The 23,464-nt window shown below is 54.8% G+C and overlaps 1 protein-coding gene across 3 annotated transcripts in view; it reads right to left on the bottom strand.

The window, feature by feature from the left end:
- KIRREL3 (kirre like nephrin family adhesion molecule 3) overlaps nucleotides 1–23,464 on the bottom strand; it is a 116,258-nt gene that overhangs the window by 22,991 nt on the left and 69,803 nt on the right. For all 3 annotated transcript variants that reach the window (XM_086476795.1, XM_086476796.1, XM_086476797.1), the window contains exons 6-8: nucleotides 22,159–22,264; nucleotides 528–676; nucleotides 5–132 (exon numbers count right to left, since the gene is read on the bottom strand). In XM_086476795.1, coding sequence (XP_086332921.1) covers nucleotides 5–132; nucleotides 528–676; nucleotides 22,159–22,264 — 383 coding nt within the window. The remainder of the gene's footprint in view (nucleotides 1–4; nucleotides 133–527; nucleotides 677–22,158; nucleotides 22,265–23,464) is intronic.

Genomic DNA, 23,464 nt, shown 5'->3' with positions numbered 1-23,464 from the left:
TTACCACGCCTGAGCCCCGCTTCATCCAGACGATGGTGAGAGACGGGTTCCCAGTCCAGGCACAGTTGAAGACCGCGTCCGAGCCCAGGTCAACGAGGAGGGACTGTGGTTCTGTGGCCATCCTGGGCCCAACTGCACAGAGGAGACCAGAGTTACTCCCAGGGGTGGGCTGTGTCAACCAGCAACCCTCAAACCAAAGAGGGCAGCGTGACAGGGGAAGCAGCGGTAGGTCTTGACGGACCTATGGGCACGTAAGACCCCCAAATAAAGAAAAGCCTGAGACAGGTGCCTGCTGCAACCCCAGAACAACCAGCTCCCACCACGAACTGGGCGCTCCTAAGGCAGGAAGAAACCACGGGTCCCACCACCAGAGCATTTACAAAAGGTGGAGCTGCCAGAGAGCCCAGCGAGTCCTGGTCGCCCTGGGCAAGTCAAATCTAGCCGTGTCCCCCTCCCGTCCCTTTTCAGCAGCTCTGCTGGCCCTGCTTAGCCCTGGGCAGCCACTCTCAAGCCGAGAGGTTACTCACAGTAGACATCCACGGTCCTGCTGATGTTCGTGCTGCCCAGCGCGTTGGTGACCTCGCAGGAGACGGGCTCGAAGAAGAAGGTGTGGTCCACGATGGTTTCGTAGAAGTCGCCGGACGCTTCCTTTATAACCTGGCCTTTTTTCGCCCACCTGTTGGGGAAAAAAAAAGAGCATCGTGGTGGCGGTTTTGCACCGCTTGCCGGTTAACACGCGTGTGACGGTGGAGACTCGCTCGCCCAGCTCGCAGCTGGTAGTGCTGAGGGGCAGGAGGACATAGGGCACCCGCTGCTGCCCTTGACCCATCCTCGGCATGTCCACGTCCCCAGGGATGTAGGGATTATAACTGCGGGTTCTGGAGAGGAGACATCAAAGCGATGCCTACGTATACCCCCACTGAAACCTTCCCAAAACAACCCAAAAATCGCCGTTTCCCCGTGAAAGCCTGTTTCACTGGAAATTCCTTAGGATTGTGGGGCACGGGTGGAAGACCTCAGTGATAGGAGGGATGGGACACGGAAAGTCTCTGCTGATGGAGAACCACAGAGCCAGGAGATCAGTCCCTTTCCAAACGCTTGCCAACCAACACTGCTGGTCCTTCCCCATCAAAACCATTAAAAAAACCTTTTCAGCGGCCGCCCACTTTCACCCTTTTCTTCCCTTTTTTTTTTTTTTTTTTTTTTTCCCCAATCAAAGAGAACTTTATCCCTTTAAGGCAGCTGAAATAACATTACCCTGAAAAGCCAAGCTGGCATTTGCAACACCATAACTTGCAAATTGTCTCGAAGAACAAGCTGTCAACTCAGCACTTGAATTAAGCCGCTGTTTGCCAAACAATGAGCAAATGTGACCTAATGGGGCACCATCTGGCAACCTGCCACTCCGGAGCGGGTGGGAAAGACAGGAGAGGCTGTCAGGCGGCGTGAAACTCCAGCCGCTCTTTCAGGGAAGGGAAAGAAAGCGCAGGCAGCGGCTTGGGGAGAAAAATAATCATAATCCTCCTCAAACAACTGACAGGTAAACCAGAGGGAAGAGGGTTTCCTCGAGGAATCTGCCCATGTTGTCTCGGGGCCGCCCTCCACTGGTTGCCCTGGGTGTGTTGGGACGTTTGGGGAATGATGGAGCTGGCCTTGCCCCATCAGGTGCTGGAGGGATGAGCCGTGGATGTTGCTTCCCACGCGGGGTCAGTGGGGGGGGTTTGGGGCAGCTGTCCCCTCCAAGGCAAACAGCATCGGCCTGTGGTCCTCCCGCGGGTCTCCTGCTCCTGCCCGTACTGCTCCCCTCTGCCCGTCGCCACCGCTCTGCCGGGGGTTCCCCTTGCTTTGAGGCCAGAGTCGCACTGCCCCGAAGGCCACCAAAGATAACCGGAGCTCCAGCGAGCTCCCGCAGAGGTTCTCCAGGCCCAGGCTCCGCGGCAGGCTGGAGAACCCTCTGACAGCGCTGCTGGAGCAAATTCCCCCGGCGCCCGCTAACGGGAACCTAACTGAATCAGGAGGGCTGACCTGCAAGGCTTCACCCCCCCTCCATGTGATGACACAAGCGTTTGCAAAGAGATGTCTTAGAGGAGCAGACGTGAGCTGATTTGTATGCGCTTCTCTCCTCTCTCATCCCATTTATCTTTGCGCCTCTAACAGATGCTGACTGGCCACTTCAGCTTCCCTCCCCTCCCTTCCTCCCCGGAGTTCCCCTTCAATAATTAATCAGGAGAAGCCGCTTTTATTTCTCAGGCTGCGCTTCGAAGGAGGTTCCTCTTATGGCAAAACCAGCACAAGCTGGTCCAGGTGCTGCTCCAAAGGTTGGAGCGGGCCACGATGCTTTGGTGACGCCTTTCTCCTTCCAGAGGGAACTGCAACCCAAGCCGAGAGGTTGGCCACGCTTCCCTGCCTCCCCAAGGGCTCTGCCTTGCCCCGCTGCCTCCCTGCCGCAGGAACGACGCTGCCCATCACGGAGAACATCTGCCAGCGCCACGGCAGCGGCAGGAGAGGGTCAGGGGGATCTGCCACAGCCCCGGTATCTCACTGCCCTGGTTTGGGCTAAATCAGAACTAATTCTGTTTCAGTGCTTTAACTTTTCAGTTCAGTCTCCTCGAACTAACGGCACTTTCTGAAACCGCAGCGTGTTTTTCCAGACAGTGACTGCTCCCAGCAGTGATAAGGCCTGGTGTTTATAGTCCGTACCAAGGAATGGGATGCAGGGAGGCCCTGGCTTATCCTTGTTCTTATGGCGACCAAGGTCACTGCTAAATCTTGTACTGCGTGTTGGGGTGCCAGGAGTGAAAAGGGGTCGCACCTACAGGGAGGAGCGAACTGGACAGGTGACCCAAACCTGACCCACAGAGTGTTCCATCCCATAGACGTCATATTCAGTATAAAGCTGAGAGATCACGAGGGTCTCGCTCTCTTCGTCCCTTCCTCTCTTCTTCGACGGCCGACATCTGAGGAGGACTGATCCGTGCATCCCTGAATCCAGTGCCTGAGTCCAGCTCCTGTATCCCATCCCCGTCTGCTGCCGAGTCCAGCCTGGGACTGCCCCAGTGCCAGCCCTGCGGTGTGGTGGTGACGTGTCGTCATCAGGGTGGGGGCAGTTGGGTTCGGTATCGGTTTTGTATCTATTTGTACATATTGTATAGATTTCTTTTTTTTTCCTTATTCTTATTATTTATCTTTTCTTTTATTGTTATTGTTCCATTAAAGCTGTTTTAGTTTTCTTTTCCAAACCGTAAAGTCTCTCTCCCTTGTTCTCTCTCCTTGTCCCTTTTGGGAGCGGAGAGGGGTTAACAGAGAGCGCCTGTCATTTGTTAGTGGCCGGCCCAGCCTCAAACCGTGACACTCACCCCCAAAGCTCTGCACAGGTTGTGGGGTGGGAAAGAGACACGTCCTCGTCGCCTCCTGGTTGGTTTGCTGGTCCAAAAGGCCTGAAGCCACATCTCGGCGTCTTTTAGATGAAAGAAAGCAAGGAAGGAAGGAAGGCAGAAAGCTAGGGGGACAGGGAAACTTCAGCTGGCGAATGTGGAAATACCCTGTGCTTTTTGCCAGGAGTATTTCTGCTCCGTTAAGCTCCTTTTGCAACTTTGTCCCCACAGAGGTCACGAGCAGAAGGGTCTTGTTCTGCTACAGAGGTGCTCAAAGGAAGCACCAGGCACGTTGAAGCCATCTCCTTGCAGTGGTCAACGGGACGGGGCGAGCGCGACACCAAACCCGTGGGGGGAATCCGGTTCTTTTCTTGTGCCTGTCACCTCCCTGGTTATTTTGCACAAAACCACCTCTCCTGCTCTGCAAAGGACGAGAAGGAGGTTTCAAGATGAGGGTAAAAGGGACTTGTGAGCTCCCTGGGTCATGTCCTTGCAGCCTGCCTGCAGCTCCTCCTCCCAGCAGAGACACGGAGGGCACCGGGGCTCGGAGACCAGATGGAGAAGTGTCTGGAGGTGGGCTCGAGCTGGCCAGACTTGAGGTGAGATCCTCCCGGGCCTTGCAAAAGCAAGCAAAACGCAGGGCAAGGTTTCCAAGGGTTGTTTGACTTTGCGGCAGCTTGGGAAAACACGCGCCCACACCCGTGGCATGGCGCTTTGTGTATCTGCTCAAAACCCATCGCTTCCGCAAAACTGGATTTCCCGAGCACGGAGATGTGTCACAAACAGCAATTTTTCGTGCTTCAGCAGAGATCAAGGTTCTTGCTCCAGTTTTCCAAGGCTTAACGCTGCTAAATCAATGTGGCTGAACAAGCAGTATAGATCTTTTATAATGTCAAATTGGTTTTTAATAACGACAGCTGAGAACCCCTCGTAAAGCCTCCCGTGATGGGCTCGTGGACAGCCAGAAGGCAAGTTACTTAGCTTTTTAACAAGCCCATTACATGTCTTACTCACCTATTAACCTTTCAGTAATTATTTATAAACAGGAATCTGAATAAAACAGAGCCGAGAAGACGCGGAGGATGCTCCGAGCAGCCCCATCCACCGCCTCTACCGCTTTGGCTCGCCGTGATTTCTTCCTAACGTCTCACCAGCCTTAATACATCGAGCCTGGCTCCCAGCCAGCGCTCCTTGTCCTACCACCCTTGAGAGCAGGGGCTTCTTTCATTTATATTGGTACCTTGAAGCTATTTATGGATTGCAACCGTGTCGCCCAGGGTCTTTTCCAGACTATATAAATTCACCTCCTTTAGTCTCTCCTCGTTATGACTTAGCCGCTAACTCACCCATCATTTTTTGCCGCCGGTTTTCCTCCCAGGCCAAGGTCTGCGCCGTTGTGCGTGCGCCCCCGCCGCGCTGAGCCTGCCCCAGGAGGGGGGTGAGGGGCTGCCCTTGGGGATCCTGCCCAAAGGACCTCTTCCCACGACGGTCTTGGGCCTGCAACGCCGCAGGGAAGGACTCAAAGGCTGGCACAGCGGAGGGGACGCCACGGGCCGCCTCCCGGCCTCCCTGTCCTTCTCGGGAGGTCCCCACGGGGTGACAGTGGCAGCAGCATCGCCGTGAGACGCCTTCGCCGCCCGCTCTCCACCACCACCACCACCAGGCACCTTTTGAAGACCCAGCTCCAAATCCACCGCCTCTCCCCACCACCCCGTGTCGTACGGCCGACGCGGACCCAGCATCCTAGCTGCTGCTGCCCCTCGCCCCCTCGGGCTTCGCACCTTTTCTCGTCTTCCTTCCTCTTCGCCGAGCACCACCTCAGGCTCTTTCCCCAGACGGGCATTTCTTCCCCTCCGGGCTGAGTTTCGTTCTGTTACCTCCTTGCCCATATTGCCAACCTGCGTTTGCCTTTCTCGGGCCTTGCTGGAGGCAGCGCCCAATTTGGTATCCTCTGGAAACCCAATTTGCCCGGGTGATGGAGGAAAACCGAGTTTCAACCACGACACAGGTATTTCGATCCAAGCTTCAAAGGAATTATTACAGACAGCAACGAAAAAACAGTGATTAAAGAATAAACCCCCCCCCCCCGCAGCTGTAGTGGGTCCTTTTAACACTTAAAGATGAGGGAGGAGACATTCTCCAGGGAAATAGCGTTTTTCTGACTCCATCGATCGCTTCCCAGCGCCCAAGCAAATGAGAAAGGACAGTTTGGGACAGGTCAGCTCACAAGCAATGCCCTGGCTTCGTTTTGGTTTTCATACATCAGTGTTTGTTCAGGGACCTATCCTGGTTTCCAAAGGAAACCTGCCAGGACGAAGCATCCGTATTCCCTCCCAGGGTCTCAGCAGATGATGCTCAGCTGAGTCTTCTTCTGCACAAGGGGTTTTTACCCAGCAGTTCTACCACTTTACCGCAAGGACATCGTTTCTGGCCGGGCTTCCAGGCTCGTGGAGCCCACGAAGGGCTAACCATGTTCGCCACGAGAGCACGACATGCCCTGCAGAGCGTCGGTACATAGAGGAGCATCGCTAGCAAGCACTTCATCTGCCCGAGCGCCGCCCAGGCTCGCCATAACAAACAAATTCCTCTGTCTGCGGTACAAGGACTTGCAATTCTTCAACGAACAGCGTGCGTGCACAAGCTATTTACCGTCCTGGGAAGGCCGTAGGGCTCGACCATACTCTTCTTCACAGAGCTCCTCGTCAGGCCACGGCTCTCTCCAGGAACAACTGGAGGGCATCACTAGCACCCACCCCGCAGCACAGGGGTGCTGGGGCTCTCTGAGCCCCACGATGCCACACCGAACACGACTTCAATCCACACTGCAGGCTCCCAGGGAGGTTTTTTTTGCAGTTGTGAGCAGCACGTGTGCTCCTTGAACAAGCCCTCCCGGCAGATCGGCTGCTCGGATGGCGTGTAACCCAGGGACGTGGAGCGTAGCCTTACTTTTAATTAACAATGCAAAATAAAGCAGTTGCTTGCCATATAAATTGTGTTTACTAAGAACGACTTAAAACAGATAAATATTTTCTTGGACGCATTTTAATTGCTTCATAAAAGTACCAAGAACACCCACAAATACCTTAAATAAATGCACGGCTCCGGGAATGAATTAATTAACATTTAATTCCTGGGAATGGCTATTAATGGCTACAAATTGTTCAGAGAACGCGTTTTGGTGCTTTATTGCCAGCAAGTACCTTCAGTTCCTAGCGCCGTGCTCAAAGACAAGAGCCATCCCCATCCCGCGAGCTCCCCTCCGCCGCCCCCGTTAACCCCGGCATCCTCCACAGGGAGGAGCTGACGGAGAAGGACGGTGTTTCACGGCTGACGTGCCGGCATCCGAGACGGGCAAGGACAGTGGATGGTTGGTGCTGGCAGCTCCACGTTTGCGGAGCATCTCCTGTGAGTGACAGTCTTGCGAGAAATGACTGAACGAGCAACACGGCCCGAGCGGCGTCACGCTACCCCCCGCGCGGCTCCGGCATGATGCATCGCGCAAATTATTTCTTTATTAAGAGTAAATTTCCATAATGGTGATCTATGGGGTTGTTCCTCTTCTCCTGTCTGCTCCCTCCCTAATGAAGACGGGTGGGCCCCGCGCCGTTCCTCAGCCGCACGTCTGCCGCGCTCCCCGCCGCCCCCCGTGCCGACGCAGCGGGTTCATTTATCAGCCGGCGCAGGCGAGGGGTAATCTCTCCGCCATCTAAATTACAAGGCTGGGCCTTCCAGCTTGGGTTTCGTCAAGCTGAGGAGGGCAGAGCCCCGAGCGAAGCGCCGAGCAGCCTCGCTGATGGCTGGCTGGGGGAAGCAAAGCTGATGGTACCCGCCACGCTCCAGGAAAGGCTCCCAGGCCTCCAGCTCCCAGCCTGACAAACCTCCTTCCCTGGGCGGCTGCCGCAGCGACGGCCTCTTCCCAAACCTCTCCGTCCCTCCACCGCGAAGTCAACCCCACGTCCTAAAGGCGGAAGCGCTGCACCTCGGAGCGGAGATGGCAACTTTGCTCGTCTCCCCCTGCCTGATTTTTTTTCCCATGTGGCTCTTCTTCAGGAAAAAATAAACAGCGAGGAAGATTGCGACCTTTTCCCGAATTTTCAGAGTTCAGACTTGGACATGTTGGGTCTCTGATTGCGCTCACTGCGATAAACCAGTTGCCGCTCCTGGGGCTGGATTGTTTTTAAACACTCTGGGGCTTTGATGATAATAATAACCCCTCGCCGTACAGAAGAAACCTTGGGCTTGATTTCCTGCCTAATCTCAGCTTTGACGTTCCCCCTCCTGCCAAGCCAGGAGGCCGGCGATGAGCCTGATTGCTCATCAAATTGCAGTCTTGAAGGGAGGCGCCTGTCTTCGGTGCATGGGTTTTACCTCTCCTTGCCATCAGCAGGTCCCATGGGTGGGAAAAATCAGCGAGGGGCTACTCGGAGCTCCCCAAATCACACCCGAGGATGTGTAACGGCAGTCCAGCTCTCCGGAGAGCATTGAGGCACCAGCAGGAACACCCCAGGGCCAGGTCCGTGCTGCCCACGGCGCGGGAGCCTGGAGAAACCAGGGTGAGAAGGGTTCTCTCTCTCTCAGATGGCGCAACGAAAGCCGTGTCACCGGCACAGCCTGTACGCGCTGCGGCTCGTTTTGGTGAGAAAACAATCAAAACAGCCTTTCGCTCCGGCACGGCGATCCGAGCAAACTGGCCGCAGAAGCGGAGGGGAGGAGGTAAACAAAGCTGTTAACTTGTCAACGACTTGACTGATCAACCGTTGGATGTCGTTAAAGCCGGCTGATGAGCCGTGCAGATCACCAACGGCGTCACGCTACGCACCGCGGCCCCGGGGCCCGCGCCCGGCCGGGCTCTGCAGCTGGCGCTGCGCGGCCCTCTGTGCGTGCCAGGGTGGCCACGGACCCCGCGGGTGGCTTGGCCAGGGGACGGTGACAACTACTACCTGCCCGGTGCGCGCGTGTGCCGCGCTGGACCACGTGCCGGCTGACACCGGCAGCCCAGAGCGTAGAGGATTACGGACGCCGGCGTTTGCAGCAGGGAGGCGTTGGCCGTGTCGCCCAGCTCCTTCCCTGGTGAGGATGCTCAACCCCCCCGAAGGATCCTGGCGATGCGCTGACGGAAAAGCTATTACTGTTTCAAAGGAAAAGCACAAAACTCCACGGGCTGGGTGATCCCTTCCGCCAATCGAGCCGTTTTCTTGACAGATCGAAACAAAACGCAGGCGCTTTAGATCCGGCGCTCTTGTAATCCCGCTGTTTGAAATCCACCCCCCCCCCCCTCCTCCTCCACCCCTTCACACGAGAGGGCTGTGCACCAACCCTGTCCCCATTAATTCCTCTTTTTGGCACTTCTCTTGCCGCTTTCTGCCCCTCCCCTTTCACAAGTCCACCTTTTTGTGCAATAACTCCTCTCCCCTCCTTAAATCCTCCGCTCCAGAGTCACGGGAACACACGAAAACGTTCACTTTTTCCAAGTTAAACTCCAAACATTAAATTCCTGCTTTTTCCTAGGTGCAGAGAAGGTTTAAAACCACTGAAGCAGGCTATGACAGCCAGCTGCCAAAACTGCTTATCCTGGGGAAATGCTGGGGATGTGAGTCACCCCTTAGTCCTGGATGAGCTTGGAGGTGTCACCTCCCCCGGGGGGATTTTACCCCTCCGGCAGCGATGCTGCATTTCATTTCTCCTGCCTACATCGTCTTGACTTATCCCACCACACAATAGACATGACTAATAGCTTAACTATTATTTCTTGCGCGGATCGGGTAATCCAATTTCATCACGTGGTTTCTGTTTCCTCAAATGGTTTAACGGGATTAGTCCTTCCTGGGGTCTTCCTACCCCACTCCACCCCCGTAGCAGAATTTCTTTAGCCAGATTTGTGGATGCTGGCATGTCGAAGCGCTAATTCTCCGCCGTGTTTATCCTCCTGCTTAGCGCCAAGTGAATCTGCGCTGTGAAGGCTGTTCGAACTTGCCTTTCCCTCTACTACAGCTCTTCTTTTTCACCTGAAAACCATCACCCGTGCTTACGGCCTTCGCAGCTTCCCACCTCACCGTGCAATTCCTTTGGGGTCTGCGGGGAAAAAAAAAAACCCACAACGGTGGCAAATGGAGACAGAAACCCCCAGCTCTTCATGAGCATTAGGAATCTGCTGCCAGGGGGATCCTGAAGGCGGCGTTGGGCTGGGACCGCACGTTTCGGTTCACCGAAGCTACCCAAGCCGCACCGCTTCAGGGCAGAAGTGATGGCTCCTGCCTTCCTGTGCACAGGCTTCAGGCATGGCCAGAGAGCTGTTGGGTGGCTGAGGCTTTTCAAAGGGTCTTCTCTTTCTTGGCTGGCTCCTAAAGCTCCTCTGAGTTTTTGACCTGGGCTTGATTTTGAGAAGTTTTCAAGGGCTTTGTGGTTTGATCTCTGGCGCGAGAGGGCTGCAGCAAGCACCGGGCTGGCCTCTCGCTGGCACGGAGAGAGGAGACAGACCTCGGGAGAGGTTTTCATTAGCTCTTCAAGGAGGGTGACCAACCCTTGGACGTGTCAAACAGCCAGGTGACGCTCCCTGGTTCGGACACGGTGCCCACCAGCCTGAGCCAACTCCTTCTGACCCTCCAGCGCCAGCTCAGAGCAAACTCACCGAGTCCCCTCCTAAAGCCATTTCTTCCCCATGACAGGTGCCGTTGCCATCTCACCGCTCGGGCTCTCTTTTTAGGCTCTGTCTGTCTGAATTTTGGCACATCCTCAGGTCGGTGTGAGGCACAGCTCCTTCTCTGGCAGGTTCCTTGGCTGGTCCTGCCAGAACAGTTAATTATTCAGGGCTGAACTATGTCTAGATCAAACGATTCAAGTTAGGATTATCAACAGAGGCAACTGTGCTAGGAGGCGCGCACCCCAGGTGAAGACGGATTGAGTCCCAGTTATGTGGGAATCTTCTCGCAGAAGATGCCAAGGGCAGCGATTCCCGTGTAACGCAACATGGGCTCCCGCTGGCAGAACTGCGAGTAGCAACTTGGGGAACTGGCGATTCGTAAGGAGGAACAATAAATGACATACCCAGAAACGCAGTCCCATTGTGCTAACGCATATATACAGGCAAAGGCGGGTGGAGAAATAGAATAAAGGTGCACGTTCGCCAAAAGATCTGTTCATCTTTTCACTATGGAATTCATCCACCCATCAATCCAACCAACCATCCATCAATCCAACCATCCCTCCCTCCCCGAACTTATGCTCAAATCACTATTCTTGGCCAAGCCTCTTGAAAGCCCTTAGACCCCCCTGGCAACAACACTGCTCTTCTTAGTCGTGTTATGACAAAAAAGATCAAATGTGGCTGCGCGCTGGTACAACAGACTGACCCCGAAGAGCTTTGCGAATACCTACTGACTTCTGTAGAAAACACCAAGAAACAGCATTTCCAAAAAGAAGAGAAGTCTCCAGAAGTAAAAAACATGAAGTCCTTAATTACACAGTTCAATAGCAAAGCAGAGCTGAGCAATAAGCATTGCTTGATGCTTTACAGACCAACGGCCGCCTAATCCAGAGCCAACAGCTTGTGTTCTTCCTTGGCTTCAATATTTGCCGACAGCTTCCAAGGAGTTTGCAAAGGAACCCAAGGAAAACTTCCAAGACCTGAAGTTAAGAGGGTTCCTCCATGATCTGACACTGCATGAGACCTTTTGGCTCTCCCTGGTGCTATCTCCACCAAACAAGCCCGCCACGACAACCTCACACCAGGCGCAGAGGCGGTTCAGGACGCACACCACGTCCTCGCCGCAGCTACCAAACCCACCCAGGTTTGCAGAGGAAAGGCTCTCCTGCCAGAAACGGCCCCGGCTCGGCTTGTGCCAACTTTTCCCTTGCTTTTCCCCAGATTTGCTCCTTCCCAATGAACCCAGCCCGATATTCCCAGCTGTGCGACGTTCACCCAAGCTCAGCAGCGGATCCCCACGCCAACAGCCTCCAGATGGCAGGAGGAGCCCTCCGGCTGCCAGCGTCCCACACCAGTCATGTGTACTGGGGAATTTACCGGGACACGTGTTCCTGGGGGGGGGGGGGGGGGGGGGCAAGTGGGACCCAACAGGTTTCTCTTGGGATACCAGCATCCACTGGGTTTTCCTGCCACGCACTCTGGCTGACATTTTGCAGCTATCCTGACAGCTCTTTCAAGCAGAGACATTTCCAAGGATTCCGCCTGGGGGATGTCAAATGAACAACAACTGCTGCTGACCGCAATCACCGAATCGCCGCTGGTTTACCCGAGCAGAGACGGTGACAGGGAGCAAAGTGGACGCCCACAGCTCCGTCCCCCATCCGAACCCTGCTCTAGCCCCTGAGAACTGCGGCAAAGGCGCACAGAGGGAATCAAGACGGGAAATCCTTTAGCAAAGCCCCTGCAGGGCTGAGGTGGGTGCAAGCCCTGTCCCCATCCCGGGTCCTTCTTGCACACCCTGCCTCATCATTCACACCTCGCTTGTCCCTGGTCCTGTTCCCCACCCGCTGGCACGAAAGCAGAAAACCCTCAAACAGAGCTGATGGCCTCTTAAATCAACATCTTTCCCGACTCAGAAGCTGTAAGAGGATTCATTATTTATATCACAGAAACACAAAAGCTTAGCATATTTTAAGCTGTCTGAAATGACTTCAAGGCAACTCTTCCTCTCCTATTTTTTTAACAAAACACATTGAGATGTCTCTGGATTGAGCAGTAGGAGGAAACTCTCTTCTGAAAGAGAAAATGAAATGGGAGGATCAAGGGAGAGAAAGAAAAAACCCAGTGATCCAGCTTGGGATCACCAAGGAATGCCCAGCAGGGGATGTTCCCCATGAGGTGCTGGCATAACCCTTCGGCAGACTCTTTCCTGGCATCTCACGGAGGTTACGGCAGTAGGAGAGGTGGAGGAGGCATCTCCGCTACTTCACACGTACAAGCACACAGAGCTGTACCCTTCAGAGGCAGCGGGAGAGGAGGTGCTGAGTGTTGGGTGTCTTTTTTTTTTTTTTTTTTCTCCTTCTCCCCCTTTTTACATTTTCAATTTAGTCACAGCATCTCTAATTTCCTTAGATCTGAAGCCACCTCATGAGACTGGAAGGGAACGATATAGAAGAAAGATGAGGGGAAAAAAAACCCGCCAGTAATCTTGTAAAAGTCAGTTTTGAAAAATCAATTTTCTTGTGTGACAAGATTTGCTTAAGGCTTTTCGTTCTGTGAAATCAGCCCATCATCCTGCGGGAACGCATGAAGGAAGTGGCAAGTGTGGTTTGGAATAACTCAGATTAAAGACTGCTAAATTAGGCTTGAAAAGCTGCCACCTCTCCTTGCGAAGGGAGAGGAGATCTGGCCAGGGGAGGCAACGATGCTCCCTTCCCAGTCACCTTCCCCGTCTCCAGAAGCATGTCTTGAAGGGGAGGTGACCAAGGTGGCTGGGAAAACCCAACCCTCAGATCCCCGTGAACCCTATAAAAGAGGCGTTAGCAGCTTTGCTTGGTGCCAAACCGTAAGGTGGGTGCCAGCACCCAGAGATTTGGGTGGGAAGGAGACCCTCTGAAGACAGGTTCACTCCAACGTTGGGAAACCGCGGTGCAAAAGTCTACAAGGCTTGCGAGGCGATGCTGGCAGCCCTGGCCATCCCCACCCGCGGTGTACGCCGTGTTTCGGGGAGCCCTCCTGAACCACGCCAGTAAAAACCACCCCGCTCTGCCACCCCCTTCCATCAGAGAGGCTCCACCCAACGCAGCAGCTTGGGTTGCTTCGTCACTCACCGAACTGGGCACCTTTAATCATTTCTACGTGAGGGAGCAGCGCTCAGGAGTACAAAGCGCTTTCCTCCCCACACTCCCCCCCCCCCCCTTTTCTTTTTGTTCCCTTGCCAACCATCAGACCCTACACTCTCTCCTCATTAGTCGGAGCTGCCTCTAAACATCTCCCACCCGCTTGTTCCCATTACCCAGACAAGCCGGGGAACGGGAAGACCAATCTCCCCACCCTCACACCTCCGTGAGCGAAGGGAGGCTCTTCCAACCTCATCTTCCTGGTCCCACCTAGAGCTGTGCGCCCCAGTGGAGCCCCCCAGCCTCGCTTCCCAGCTGCAGGGATATTTGCGCCTTTTATTTTACTTTCTTTTGTTTTTTTGTTTTTTTTTTTTAAAGCCCGTCGTTCCCTCTCCGCCTGCCACCCAGCCACGCTCCCGCTCCCTGTCAGAGGGAGCTGGCAGATGGGGCTGACGCATCACGAAGGAGATCTGAAGAATTCATTTCCCGCTATTTTTTTTTTTTTTTTCTTCCCCGAGCTTTCATTTTCACTTCAGAGCAAAGGTCCAGTTGTCTGGGAGGAAGCTACAAAGACAAACCCAGGCAGGAAAACAGAGATAGTCAGGAAAAACGTTACAGTGCCGATAACTTGAGACCTCTGTGTGCTTTGCATTCATTTCAATCCCGCTTTAGCTGCATTTTGCTATGTCTATAAATTAGATTTACTCCGTCGCTGCTGTGAAATGCCTGCGGGCCCCTTCCCTGCTCCGGCTTCTCTTGCCTCCCTCGTCGAGTGTGGCTGCGGGAGGCAGCGGGAGAGGTGACAGCCCTGCCGAGGGACGGCATATGGACCCGCAGAGTCCTGCCGCTGGACAGACGGCAGCCTCGGCCATTGGAGGAGGAGGGAGCAGATGGGAGCAGGGCGGGGGAGGAAGGCAGCAAACCCAAGGAGAGCCTGCACGCCGGTGGAAACGAGCCCTTTCCCCAAGCTGGACTGAAGGAGGGAGCTGGTTCGTGGGGGAGAAGGTCCTAAGCGTGCCAAGAAACGGCTGCAAAGCCAGCGTGAGCGTTCCACCTGAAGATGCTGAGACGCCTCGTGCCTGGACCAGCCGTCTGGTGAGCTGCTCCCCATACCATCTCCCCGCAGCCACCTGGCCAGCAGGGAACCCCGGGTCCCCTTGCAGTCCCCAGCGGAGACGCCCCGGTATTTTTCCCCTGCGAGCGTGACGCTGAGCCTGAGGGACGTGGGGGGAGAGTGCTCATGGACTTCAGACCTTGTCTGCAGTCGCTGGCGGCTCTGCAGCGTGTTTCAAACCCTTGTCAGTCCCTTTTAAATATTAATAGAGATGAGATTGTCATTTAATAATAGCTTAATATTGCAGATCCCCCTTCCTTGACAGAGACTGCTGGGGAGACAAAAAAATGTGCCGATTAGGCAGTGGTCTCTGTGATCAGAAGCTCTGGGGAACGCAGGGTCCAGGGGGGATGTTCACTTGTACTCCGGGCCTTTCACGAACGGGCAGAAGAAAGCAAGCAACATCCCAAACACGCCAACGCCCTGGAGACACTTTTCAAAGCCACCTGAATTTCATATTAAAATATATTCAGGTCTTACAGTGCCAGAACAGAGAAAACAGCCACTGCTGTGGCTTGGCTCGCAGGCAGCGCCAGGCTTGCCCGTTAAACGGATCATTTGCCACTTCTCCGTCAAAAGTTGCCAACGAAATGCGTCGCCTCAAATCTCTGCATCAGTTTTTCCACGATCCAATAATTGCTTCTGGCACATACAGCCTACAGATCTGTGAACACGCTCTGCGGCATCTAAACGGAAGAGGTAGGGACAACCTTGGCGTCACGGAAGAGCATTCAACGTCAAATACGCCTTTCCCCTGGCCTTTCACCCCGGAACAGAGACGTTCTGCACATCCAGAAGCCCAGCTGAACAAAACCAGAGCTAGCTGGAAGCGAGACATCTGCTCCCAGTGCCCGAGGACATTTCTCCTTCAGCTCAATAATGGTCCTGGCAGCAGGAACCAATTCCCAAGACTCTTCCTTCCCTAAGACCGGAATTCCTTGGCTCAACAGATGAAGCATGGGGCTTCATCATGGTCAGCGGAAGTATCATTGACTGATGATCTCTCATCAACAGCCCAGCTGTCTCTCTGTCAGCCCAGCACCCATCTATCAGCCCAGCTCTCCTCACCGTCTGGAGATCGGCGTTGTCTCCCTTCGCTGGACTCCCGCTTTGGATGAATCCCTGGGGGCAGCCCTCCGGCATGGGGGGGTCCCAGCCAAAGAGGGCTGATCCCTGAGGAGCGAGCGTGAAGAATTAGGGATTCCTGGGTACCGCGCACGAACCAGTGACTTGCTGACCTTCATTCTGGGCTTCCTCCTCTGCTGCAACCACATGCCTAGGGCAGGGGCTGTCTCCTCTCGCTTGCCTTGGGGATCTGTTTTGGAGAACTCGGGTCTACGTGTTGAGTCCAAAACTGACTGATGACGGGTGTGCTTCTAGCAAACAGGTGGCCCAGCCAGCCACGTTCACTGGGGCAGTGAAGGTGCAACGATTCACCCCAGCCAAGCAAGGGCTGGCCATCTGCTCATTCCCTCCTCCATTCCCCATCCCTCTGACAAGGCTCTTCCAGTCCTGTCCCGCTCCAGACTTCGCTTCTCTTCCACCCGTGCCACCCATCAGCACACGCTCTTATTCGCCGCCCTGTAGCAAAGCAATGCCAAGCCACGAGGGAGCTGGTTCGAGTGTCCAAGCAAACTTCCAAGCCGCAGCGGTGCCGTTTCCAGCAGGACACGGGGCAGGTGCTCTCGGAGAACTTGACTTCTCCGCGGCAGCCTGAAGTGCGTCATGAATAAATCCGGTAAGACGCCAGCAGGTCCCAGAACTGTGTGGATGAGACCTGAAGTCAAAAAGAGCAGCAACGCTCCACAATGGAGTCTGAACTTCTCCTCTGGGTTTGTTAACACGAAATGTGGGCATGTGTCTCCATGGAACGAATGCCCCTGAGATGGCACAGTGTAAGGCAGGCTGGCCAAAGCCCAGCTCGTGCACCTCGTTATTTTCTCCTTCTTTTCTCACAGCTCCTTGATATCAGGTGCAATTTTTTTTCCCTACCTACCTGAACCCCAACAAACCCGCCACTTTCTCCCCCAAGACCAGCGGCCAAAGGACTCGCAGACCTGTACTTGGGCATGACACGCGATTCTTGGGAGACAGATCTACCGAAGGCGCTTGGGCTCTTCACCCACACGTCTCCCTGAAGCTGGGTGAGAAATGCCCACCTCGCATCCCAAGCAGAGCCAGGACCCTGTGGAGCAGGCTGGAGGAACGGGCCCAGCACTGGATCTCTTCCCTTTTATTGCCCCTTTGCAACAGCAACAAGTCACACCTTGTTTTCCCCTGCGCCAGGACACCGTCTCCCATCAGGTGCGGCCGAGCCTCGCCGCCTTTAAACCGAACTTCTTGAAGAAGCAGTTGAGTTTGGATTAATATTTGATGAGCGACAGCACGCTGGTGGTTCAGAGATAAAACAGTGTTTACCAAACAAGAAGGTCTTTTCTACAGGCTGCAGCCCGCTGAGCGAGCAAACAAACCACGCTCCTGCCGCAAGCCGAGCCACGCGGTGACGGCGGGGCTGAGGACAGAGGGATGCTGCTCCGAGCTCCGCCACAGCCTGACCACGCACCCTGCGACCCGGGAAGACGGTGTGGCTCAAGCCCTGACCTGCAGCTCCCCTTCACTAAGCTGCTCGATGCAGGAAGATCTTCACCCACATTTGAGCACCTTCGGTTTCGGCCCAACGGGGGCGAGTGGAGCTTGCTTGGACCTTGCAAGCCCCCTCCTCGTCCAGGATGGGGAAGAAGTGGTGTAGCACCATCCCCTGGCTGGCTGTTAAATAAATGTTTCCCAGCCCCTCCTGAGCCATCCGCCGGACCATCTGCCGTGCCCCACACCGGTACGGATTGCTGCGCGCGTTGTTCACGGCTGCCGCTCTCAACGCCAGAGCCAACGCCACGGGGAGGGATAGCTCTCTCTTTCCAGCCATGTCTGTTTGTCTGTCCCTCAGTCCCACGCCTGGTTTTGGAAGGGCAACGGTCCCCAGAACCGCAGCTGATGCTGGAGGGTGGCTCAAAATGCTGCCCCCGCCGCCGGGGCTACAAAGACAACATTATTTGCAAAGGTCTCTGCTAGCCTTGGGGGCGAGAGCACCGTATCAACGCGTGAGGGTGAGGTATGTTATTACTGCACCAACTCCCCATCCCTCTGCAAAAATCATTTCCATCGGAGGAGCCCAAAAGGCTGAGGGACTCTGCCTCCTGCAATATTAAACCTTCCCATTTTCTTCTGCCACTTTAAAGATTCTCTTTCTTACTGCGAGTGATAAATAATAACGGCAAAAAAACACCCCACAGACACACAACAGACATCAAAAGCCAAGAGAAGATTGGCAAATAGAGAGATCTGAAGTGAGCAAAGAGGAGGCCTGGTTGTGAGTCGGTTCACGTAGCCCCGACTTCTGTTGCTTTCCATTAATTTTACCCGCCATCACAGACGGCAGAACGACGGCGACAGCTAATTACTCTCTTCTCCCTTTCCCTTCCTTGCGGCAAAAGTCAGTAAATTCCCAAATTCCCCCCCCCCCCCCCCGCCTTCCAGAATTGTCCACCGAGAGAGACGAGAGGCGCGTGGGAAGCGCGTTATTAGAGCAAGACGAGGCGGTGAGACTTGCCCGCACCTACGCCCGCGGCCTGGTGGAGCCGTTTGCTGCCGCTGCCGGCACCGGGGCTGCGCGACGCTCTGCCTGCCAGCGAGCCGGCAGAGGCAGGCAGCCGCTCGAGGCAAGGGGAGAGGAAGGGGCAGCTTCACCTTCACAGTCTCCACCACCGCCGGGACACCAGGGAGCCTCTTTGGGCTTTCGGCCCCATGTCCATGGTGCTAAAGCCGATGGGGACGCATCCACGGAGGCGCCGCCAAGCAGCTCAGGTCCCCCTCGAGCCTTTCTCGAGCAGAAGATGCTGCCCTGGCAGCGGCAAGGAGCTGTGGAGCAGCGTTTTGGGGGGCTGAGCTGCTCTCTGGCTGCAAAGGGAGTACGATCCCAGGTGGAAGCGGGATAAACCCAGGCCAGATGGGGCACACGACCCTAGGGAGGCCACAGGACATGCCTGTGCTCTGTAGGGTGAGAGGGAAAACACACAAACAAGCAAACCCCTCCCCGCCACTGCCAGGGTTAATTCATCCCCACGCCACAAAACACCTCGCCAGCCCTCCGCCCGACTCCCCCCCGCTTGCTTTTGGTGACACCGGCCTGTCCCACGTCCAAAAGCGACTGACAGCCCAGGTGACATGGTGGGTGAACAAACCCCCCCCGGGGAAAACGATGCTCCTCGTCAAGGAATCGTGGCTGCCAGCGAGGGAGGAGGATTGGGATTTCAGCTCCAGCTTCAGCTGCAGGGTGTCCTCAGCTAAGAAAAGGAGCAGAAGAACCTTATCTCCTGCAAAGGACACCCTGCCCCAGCCCTGCCTGCCCCCCAACATCACGAGATGCCAGGAAATTTTAAGGCGGAGGGGTTCTGGCTTTTTTTCCCCCTTAGAAAATGCCGCGGAGGCCAAACATTTTGCAGAGACCTGTCAATCTCGATAAAATGTCATTAAACTCCCCCCTCGGAAGAGAAGACGCGGCGCAGGCTGTAACTTTCCGCTCTGGCTCTGGGAGCAGATCGCTCCGAGGTCTCCTTTCTAACCAGGTTTTCCTTGCGTTAAAAACCAGACGTATGTGATGTTATTATATAAGGGAGCACGGAGAAAACCTCTCAAGGAAAGAGCAGCTGCCTTGATTTCACCAAAACTATGTTCTATGGGGGGGGGGGTGGGGGGTGGTGTAGAGGGGGATTTTGGCCTCCTGAGAAACTGTGTTGAATTTTTTTATCCCTTATCACCCTAACGAAGAGCGTGAAGGGTCCGGGCTTAAACCCCAGCTCGGCAGGACCACGGGGCTGGATGCTAACGAGCAGCACGGTTCGCAGACGCTTCCCAGCCGAGCATCGTTGGGTGAAACGCTCGACCCCACTTGCTTTTTCCCAGCCAAGAAAAACCCGGGGTGCAAACCCGACGCAGGACTTCCCGTCCCTTGCAAATTCAAGCAAGGTGACAGCTTGCTCGTGTATTCAAAGCAGGGACGGCCCTGCGGAGCTGGCTGTGGATTTATGCCCAGAAAAGGGGATTTATGCGGTTAAGACATTTTTCCTTTGTGTTCAGAGCTGTTTGCTGACAAACATCGGGAGGTATTAAAAATAAATGTCGGCTGAAGACCAAGATCTGGTATCTCTATCTGAGGATGAGGGAAGCCATAGGAGATATATTAAGAGTGGTTCTCTCCCCGGGGAGCAAAAAAAATAATCACACTTTCCCTCTATTGTTTGTTTTTAAAGCAGAATAAGTTCGTTTTCACCAGTGACGGGGTCCCGAGTGGCCCTGGGGATGACACTGAGCTGATGTTCTGCCTTGTCACACCTCCCAGTATCTCAGCCCATGTCCCACTCCTTCCCTCCTCGGCAGAGGCGAGGGGCAGGGGACTCTTTTCTTGGATGTTCTGCTCCGGAGGACTCCAAGCTTCGGCGCCAAAACATCCGCCGCCTTTACATCGCCAGAGAAGAGCTTTGGGATCTTTTGGAAGGGAAACGAATCCCGCCCACAATCAATCAGAGCCATTAAGCAGAAGGAAGCCCCGCCGAGCGCTGCTGAATTCTGTTTGCTTGTCACAGTGGTAGGGAAAAAGCTTTGTGTGATGTCAAACATGTTAAGGGAACTTAAGAAATGAGAAACCCAAAGCGCTTAAATATTTCATGCCTCCTCGGCACCAAAGACGGGAGAAGTGTGGCGGGTCCATCTGCTACTTGGTGGAGAAAAGCAGCCCAACGTTGTTTTGGCCGTGTACCCAGAGGGTGGAAACCGCCGAGAGCAAGGAGAAAATCCAGATTGGAGCCTTCAAGGCTACTCCAGCGTACAGGGGATCAGCCCAGGGTGGGTTTGGGGACGATGTGAAAGCCCCTGTTGCCGAGGAGCAGGCCAGATGCCCCGTTTTTGGAGAAGAAATTTTGCCAGGCTTTTGCCACCGACTGGTTCCTCGGCCAAAGGCGGTTGTCGTGCCTTCGACTGCACCAGAATCAATCATGGTGGAAGACCCACGTGGGACGTTCGCCCAGCTCCTTCCCCAGACTGTCACTCATTTTGTTTTCCTCCTAACTGTAAATATGAAAACAGGGCTATTTGTATCTTTGACATTAATTGACTTCTCAAATTAATAACTCTTCTGTGTAACCAGGAACACAATTATTGCTTTGTTGTGCTGATAGCAGATATCCAGCCAGAAGGAATCGTTCCTACCAGCAAACTTGATTGTACTAATTAAGCCGTACGAGCCTAACAGGAGGCGGGTCATGGTAACCTGTCCCCGGAGGTGCCTCCTCTGTTATTACCAACTGACGCTGTTGCAAAAACAGAACTGATTGCCTGCCTGTGCGTGCGCGCTCATCGCTCCAAGGCAGGAGCGACGAGCGGCTGATTGCGGCGGTGGGACAGGGAGAGGCTGGGTTGCTCTGAAATGCCTCCACGCTGGCTTAGACCAGGGCCCTCCTGGCCAAGAGCTGGAGCCAGGAGGCTGAGCATGATGCTCTTTTCTCCCAAAGGGTGACGATGACAACCCACCCCGCTTTCCACACCCATCTTTTTTGTCGGCTTCGACGGAGAAAACGGAAGAGAAGGGGTGTTTTCCAATCCTAGCAGCCCTCACACCCACACCCAAGAGCCCACAGCAGCAGCTCCGCTCGGTGCAGCTCCACCTGCTCCCCTCCTGCGGCCAGCAAGGCCGGCTGAACGCAACGCGGTGAGCGCCGAGCCTCGCTGCTGCAGGACACGGCTGCGGTTGGGAGAATCCTGACGGGTATCGATCAAGGGAGGCTTGGGGCTGCCGCGGCGCAGGGGCGCAGGCAGGGAGCCCCGCGTACCGCCTTCATCTCAGACCTACCACGATGCTTTTTCTCCCCCTGTGATGGCTTCATCAGCGCCAAACAGCCCCTCAACTGCTCGTGCCCTGCTCCGAGCTCACCTCTGGAGGGGCACTGAAGACCCTGGCCAGCAGTGACAATCCCACCCACTCAAGGAGAATATCCCACCCACTCAAGGAGAACATCCCATCCACTCAAGGAGAACGTCCCACCCACTCAAGGAGAATATCCCACCCACTCAAGGAGAACATCCCACCCACTCAAGGAGAATATCCCACCCACTCAAGGAGAACATCCCATCCACTCAAGGAGAATATCCCACCCAAGGAGAGCTCATCCCCTCTGCCCCATCACGTCTCCAGCCCAGGCAGCTCTGCTCAGGCCCCTTCTGAGCTCTGCCCCACGCTGCTGGCGTTAGAGAGGCTCAGTGGCAGTTGCTGAAGGGCTACACAGGGACGGCGAGGGAGTTGTATTGTTCAAATCGTAAAAGAGTAAAAAAAAAAGAAGGAATTTTCCCGTAATAGACTTTTCACTCCGCGCTCTTTGCTCGTCACGTCCCCAAACAGATGGCTCCGCCAGCTCGGTGCCAGGCCTCCTAATCCTCTCCAAGGTGCCAACGAATCTCTGACCGAGGACCTGCTGCACGCAGCAGAAGGTAGCAGAGGCCACCGGAGCCCCTCAGCGCGTAACAAGGTGAGAGCAGTGTCGGGGGGCCAGTGGAGCGGGGATGCTGGGAAAAGGACTGTGCCACAGCAGGTCTGCGCTGCTCTGCGGGGATCAGGGGCTGTGTCGGGCTCTGGCCGTCGCACCCTCCTGCTGGAGGAGAGCAGAGCCCCTGGGGATGAGCCAGGATGACCACCAAGTGGTGATAAACACGGGAGCAAGCGGAAGAGCCACCAGAAACCACAGCCAGAGCTGCTGAGCACTCTGGGGAGGGAATAAACTGGCACAGTGGAGAATGTGAGAAGCCCCCAGCGGAGGGCTGGAGCAACACGTGTGGTGCCAGCGAGGGCGACGGCCGCCTTACCTGTACTGGGTGACGGCAGGGTTGGCCTTGGCGGAGCAGTGGAACTTCACAGTGTTATCCTCTAGGACTGGCTGTGGCTCCACGGACAGGTTCACCAGGGGTGGGTCTGTAAAGCGGTAAAGAGACAAGCCCATGAGCAACCCATCCCCTTGCCCGCTGCCTGCCAGGCTTCCGAGTCTGGAAAGCAAAATTTGGTCGTAAGAACGCATGGCCAAAGCCCCGAGACTCCTTGATGCTGTGATGAAACGTTTAGGCTTTGTAAGACAGGCTCACGTCACGCACACTGCTCTTGTCTTGGAGGGCTTCAGCAAGTAAGACAGAAAGGGAAGCCACACACACCATTCGATGTAGCATTTCACTTCAAAAATGTTAATGCCAGCTCTGATTCCCGTTTAAGGAAATAAACTTGTCTGCTTTGAAAAGCTCCTGTTTAATATCTCGCTGTGTAATGACGATCTTTTTGTCTATCCGCTAACTTGAAAGTGGCATTTCTGCTCTTTCATCAGCCTAATCATCTCTGCCAAGTCCTTATTGGTGTCACAGGCCTTTTGGTTCTTCCAACTAATGCTCAGTTTCTCTTCTCCTTTTTACATGATAAGCATCTAAACGCTTTAGCAGCGAACAAAATTTAGGAGAGAACCGACAAAAGCAAGCAAGAAGAGAAAAGGGTGCAACATTTAGATGGGGAATAAGAACATCCAGAGTTGTTTTCATTTTTTATGATGTCTGAGAGGGGGGTTTTAGACCTCGAGCTTTAGGTTTTAAGGACAGGACCTCATTTGAGGGAAAAAAGCAGGAAGAAATGGCTTTCTGGAGAGGTCTTTAGGTGCCTGAAGAACGAGCTGTCCTGCTGCAGACTGCGTGGGGCTGCGGAGAGGAGCCGAGGCCACCTCATCGATCCACCTGAGGGGCTCTCCTGCCCTTAAGGTGGGACTCGGATGCAGCATATGCATAAAAAGGGACATGGGTGGGTGGGCATCCTGGAGCCCAGCGCTGGAGAAGGGCGTCGGCATCGCAGGGCTGGAGGCGGCGTGAGGGACACGGTTTAGTGGCTTAGGGATGCGGTTTAGTGCCTTAGGGACATGGTTTAATGCCTTAGGAACACGGTTTGGTGCCTTAGGGACACGGTTTAGTGCCTTAGCGACATTGTTTGGTGGCTTAGGGATGCGGTTTAGTGCCTTAGGGACATGGTTTAATGCCTTAGGAACACGGTTTGGTGCCTTAGGGACACGGTTTAGTGCCTTAGGGACATTGTTTGGTGGCTTAGGGATGCGGTTTAGTGCCTTAGGGACATGGTTTAATGCCT

Source organism: Leptosomus discolor, chromosome 22 (genome assembly GCF_034619465.1).
Source record: "Leptosomus discolor isolate bLepDis1 chromosome 22, bLepDis1.hap2, whole genome shotgun sequence".
NCBI classification, from domain to species: domain Eukaryota; kingdom Metazoa; phylum Chordata; class Aves; order Leptosomiformes; family Leptosomidae; genus Leptosomus; species Leptosomus discolor.
This window is presented reverse-complemented; position numbering and strand designations above follow the sequence as displayed.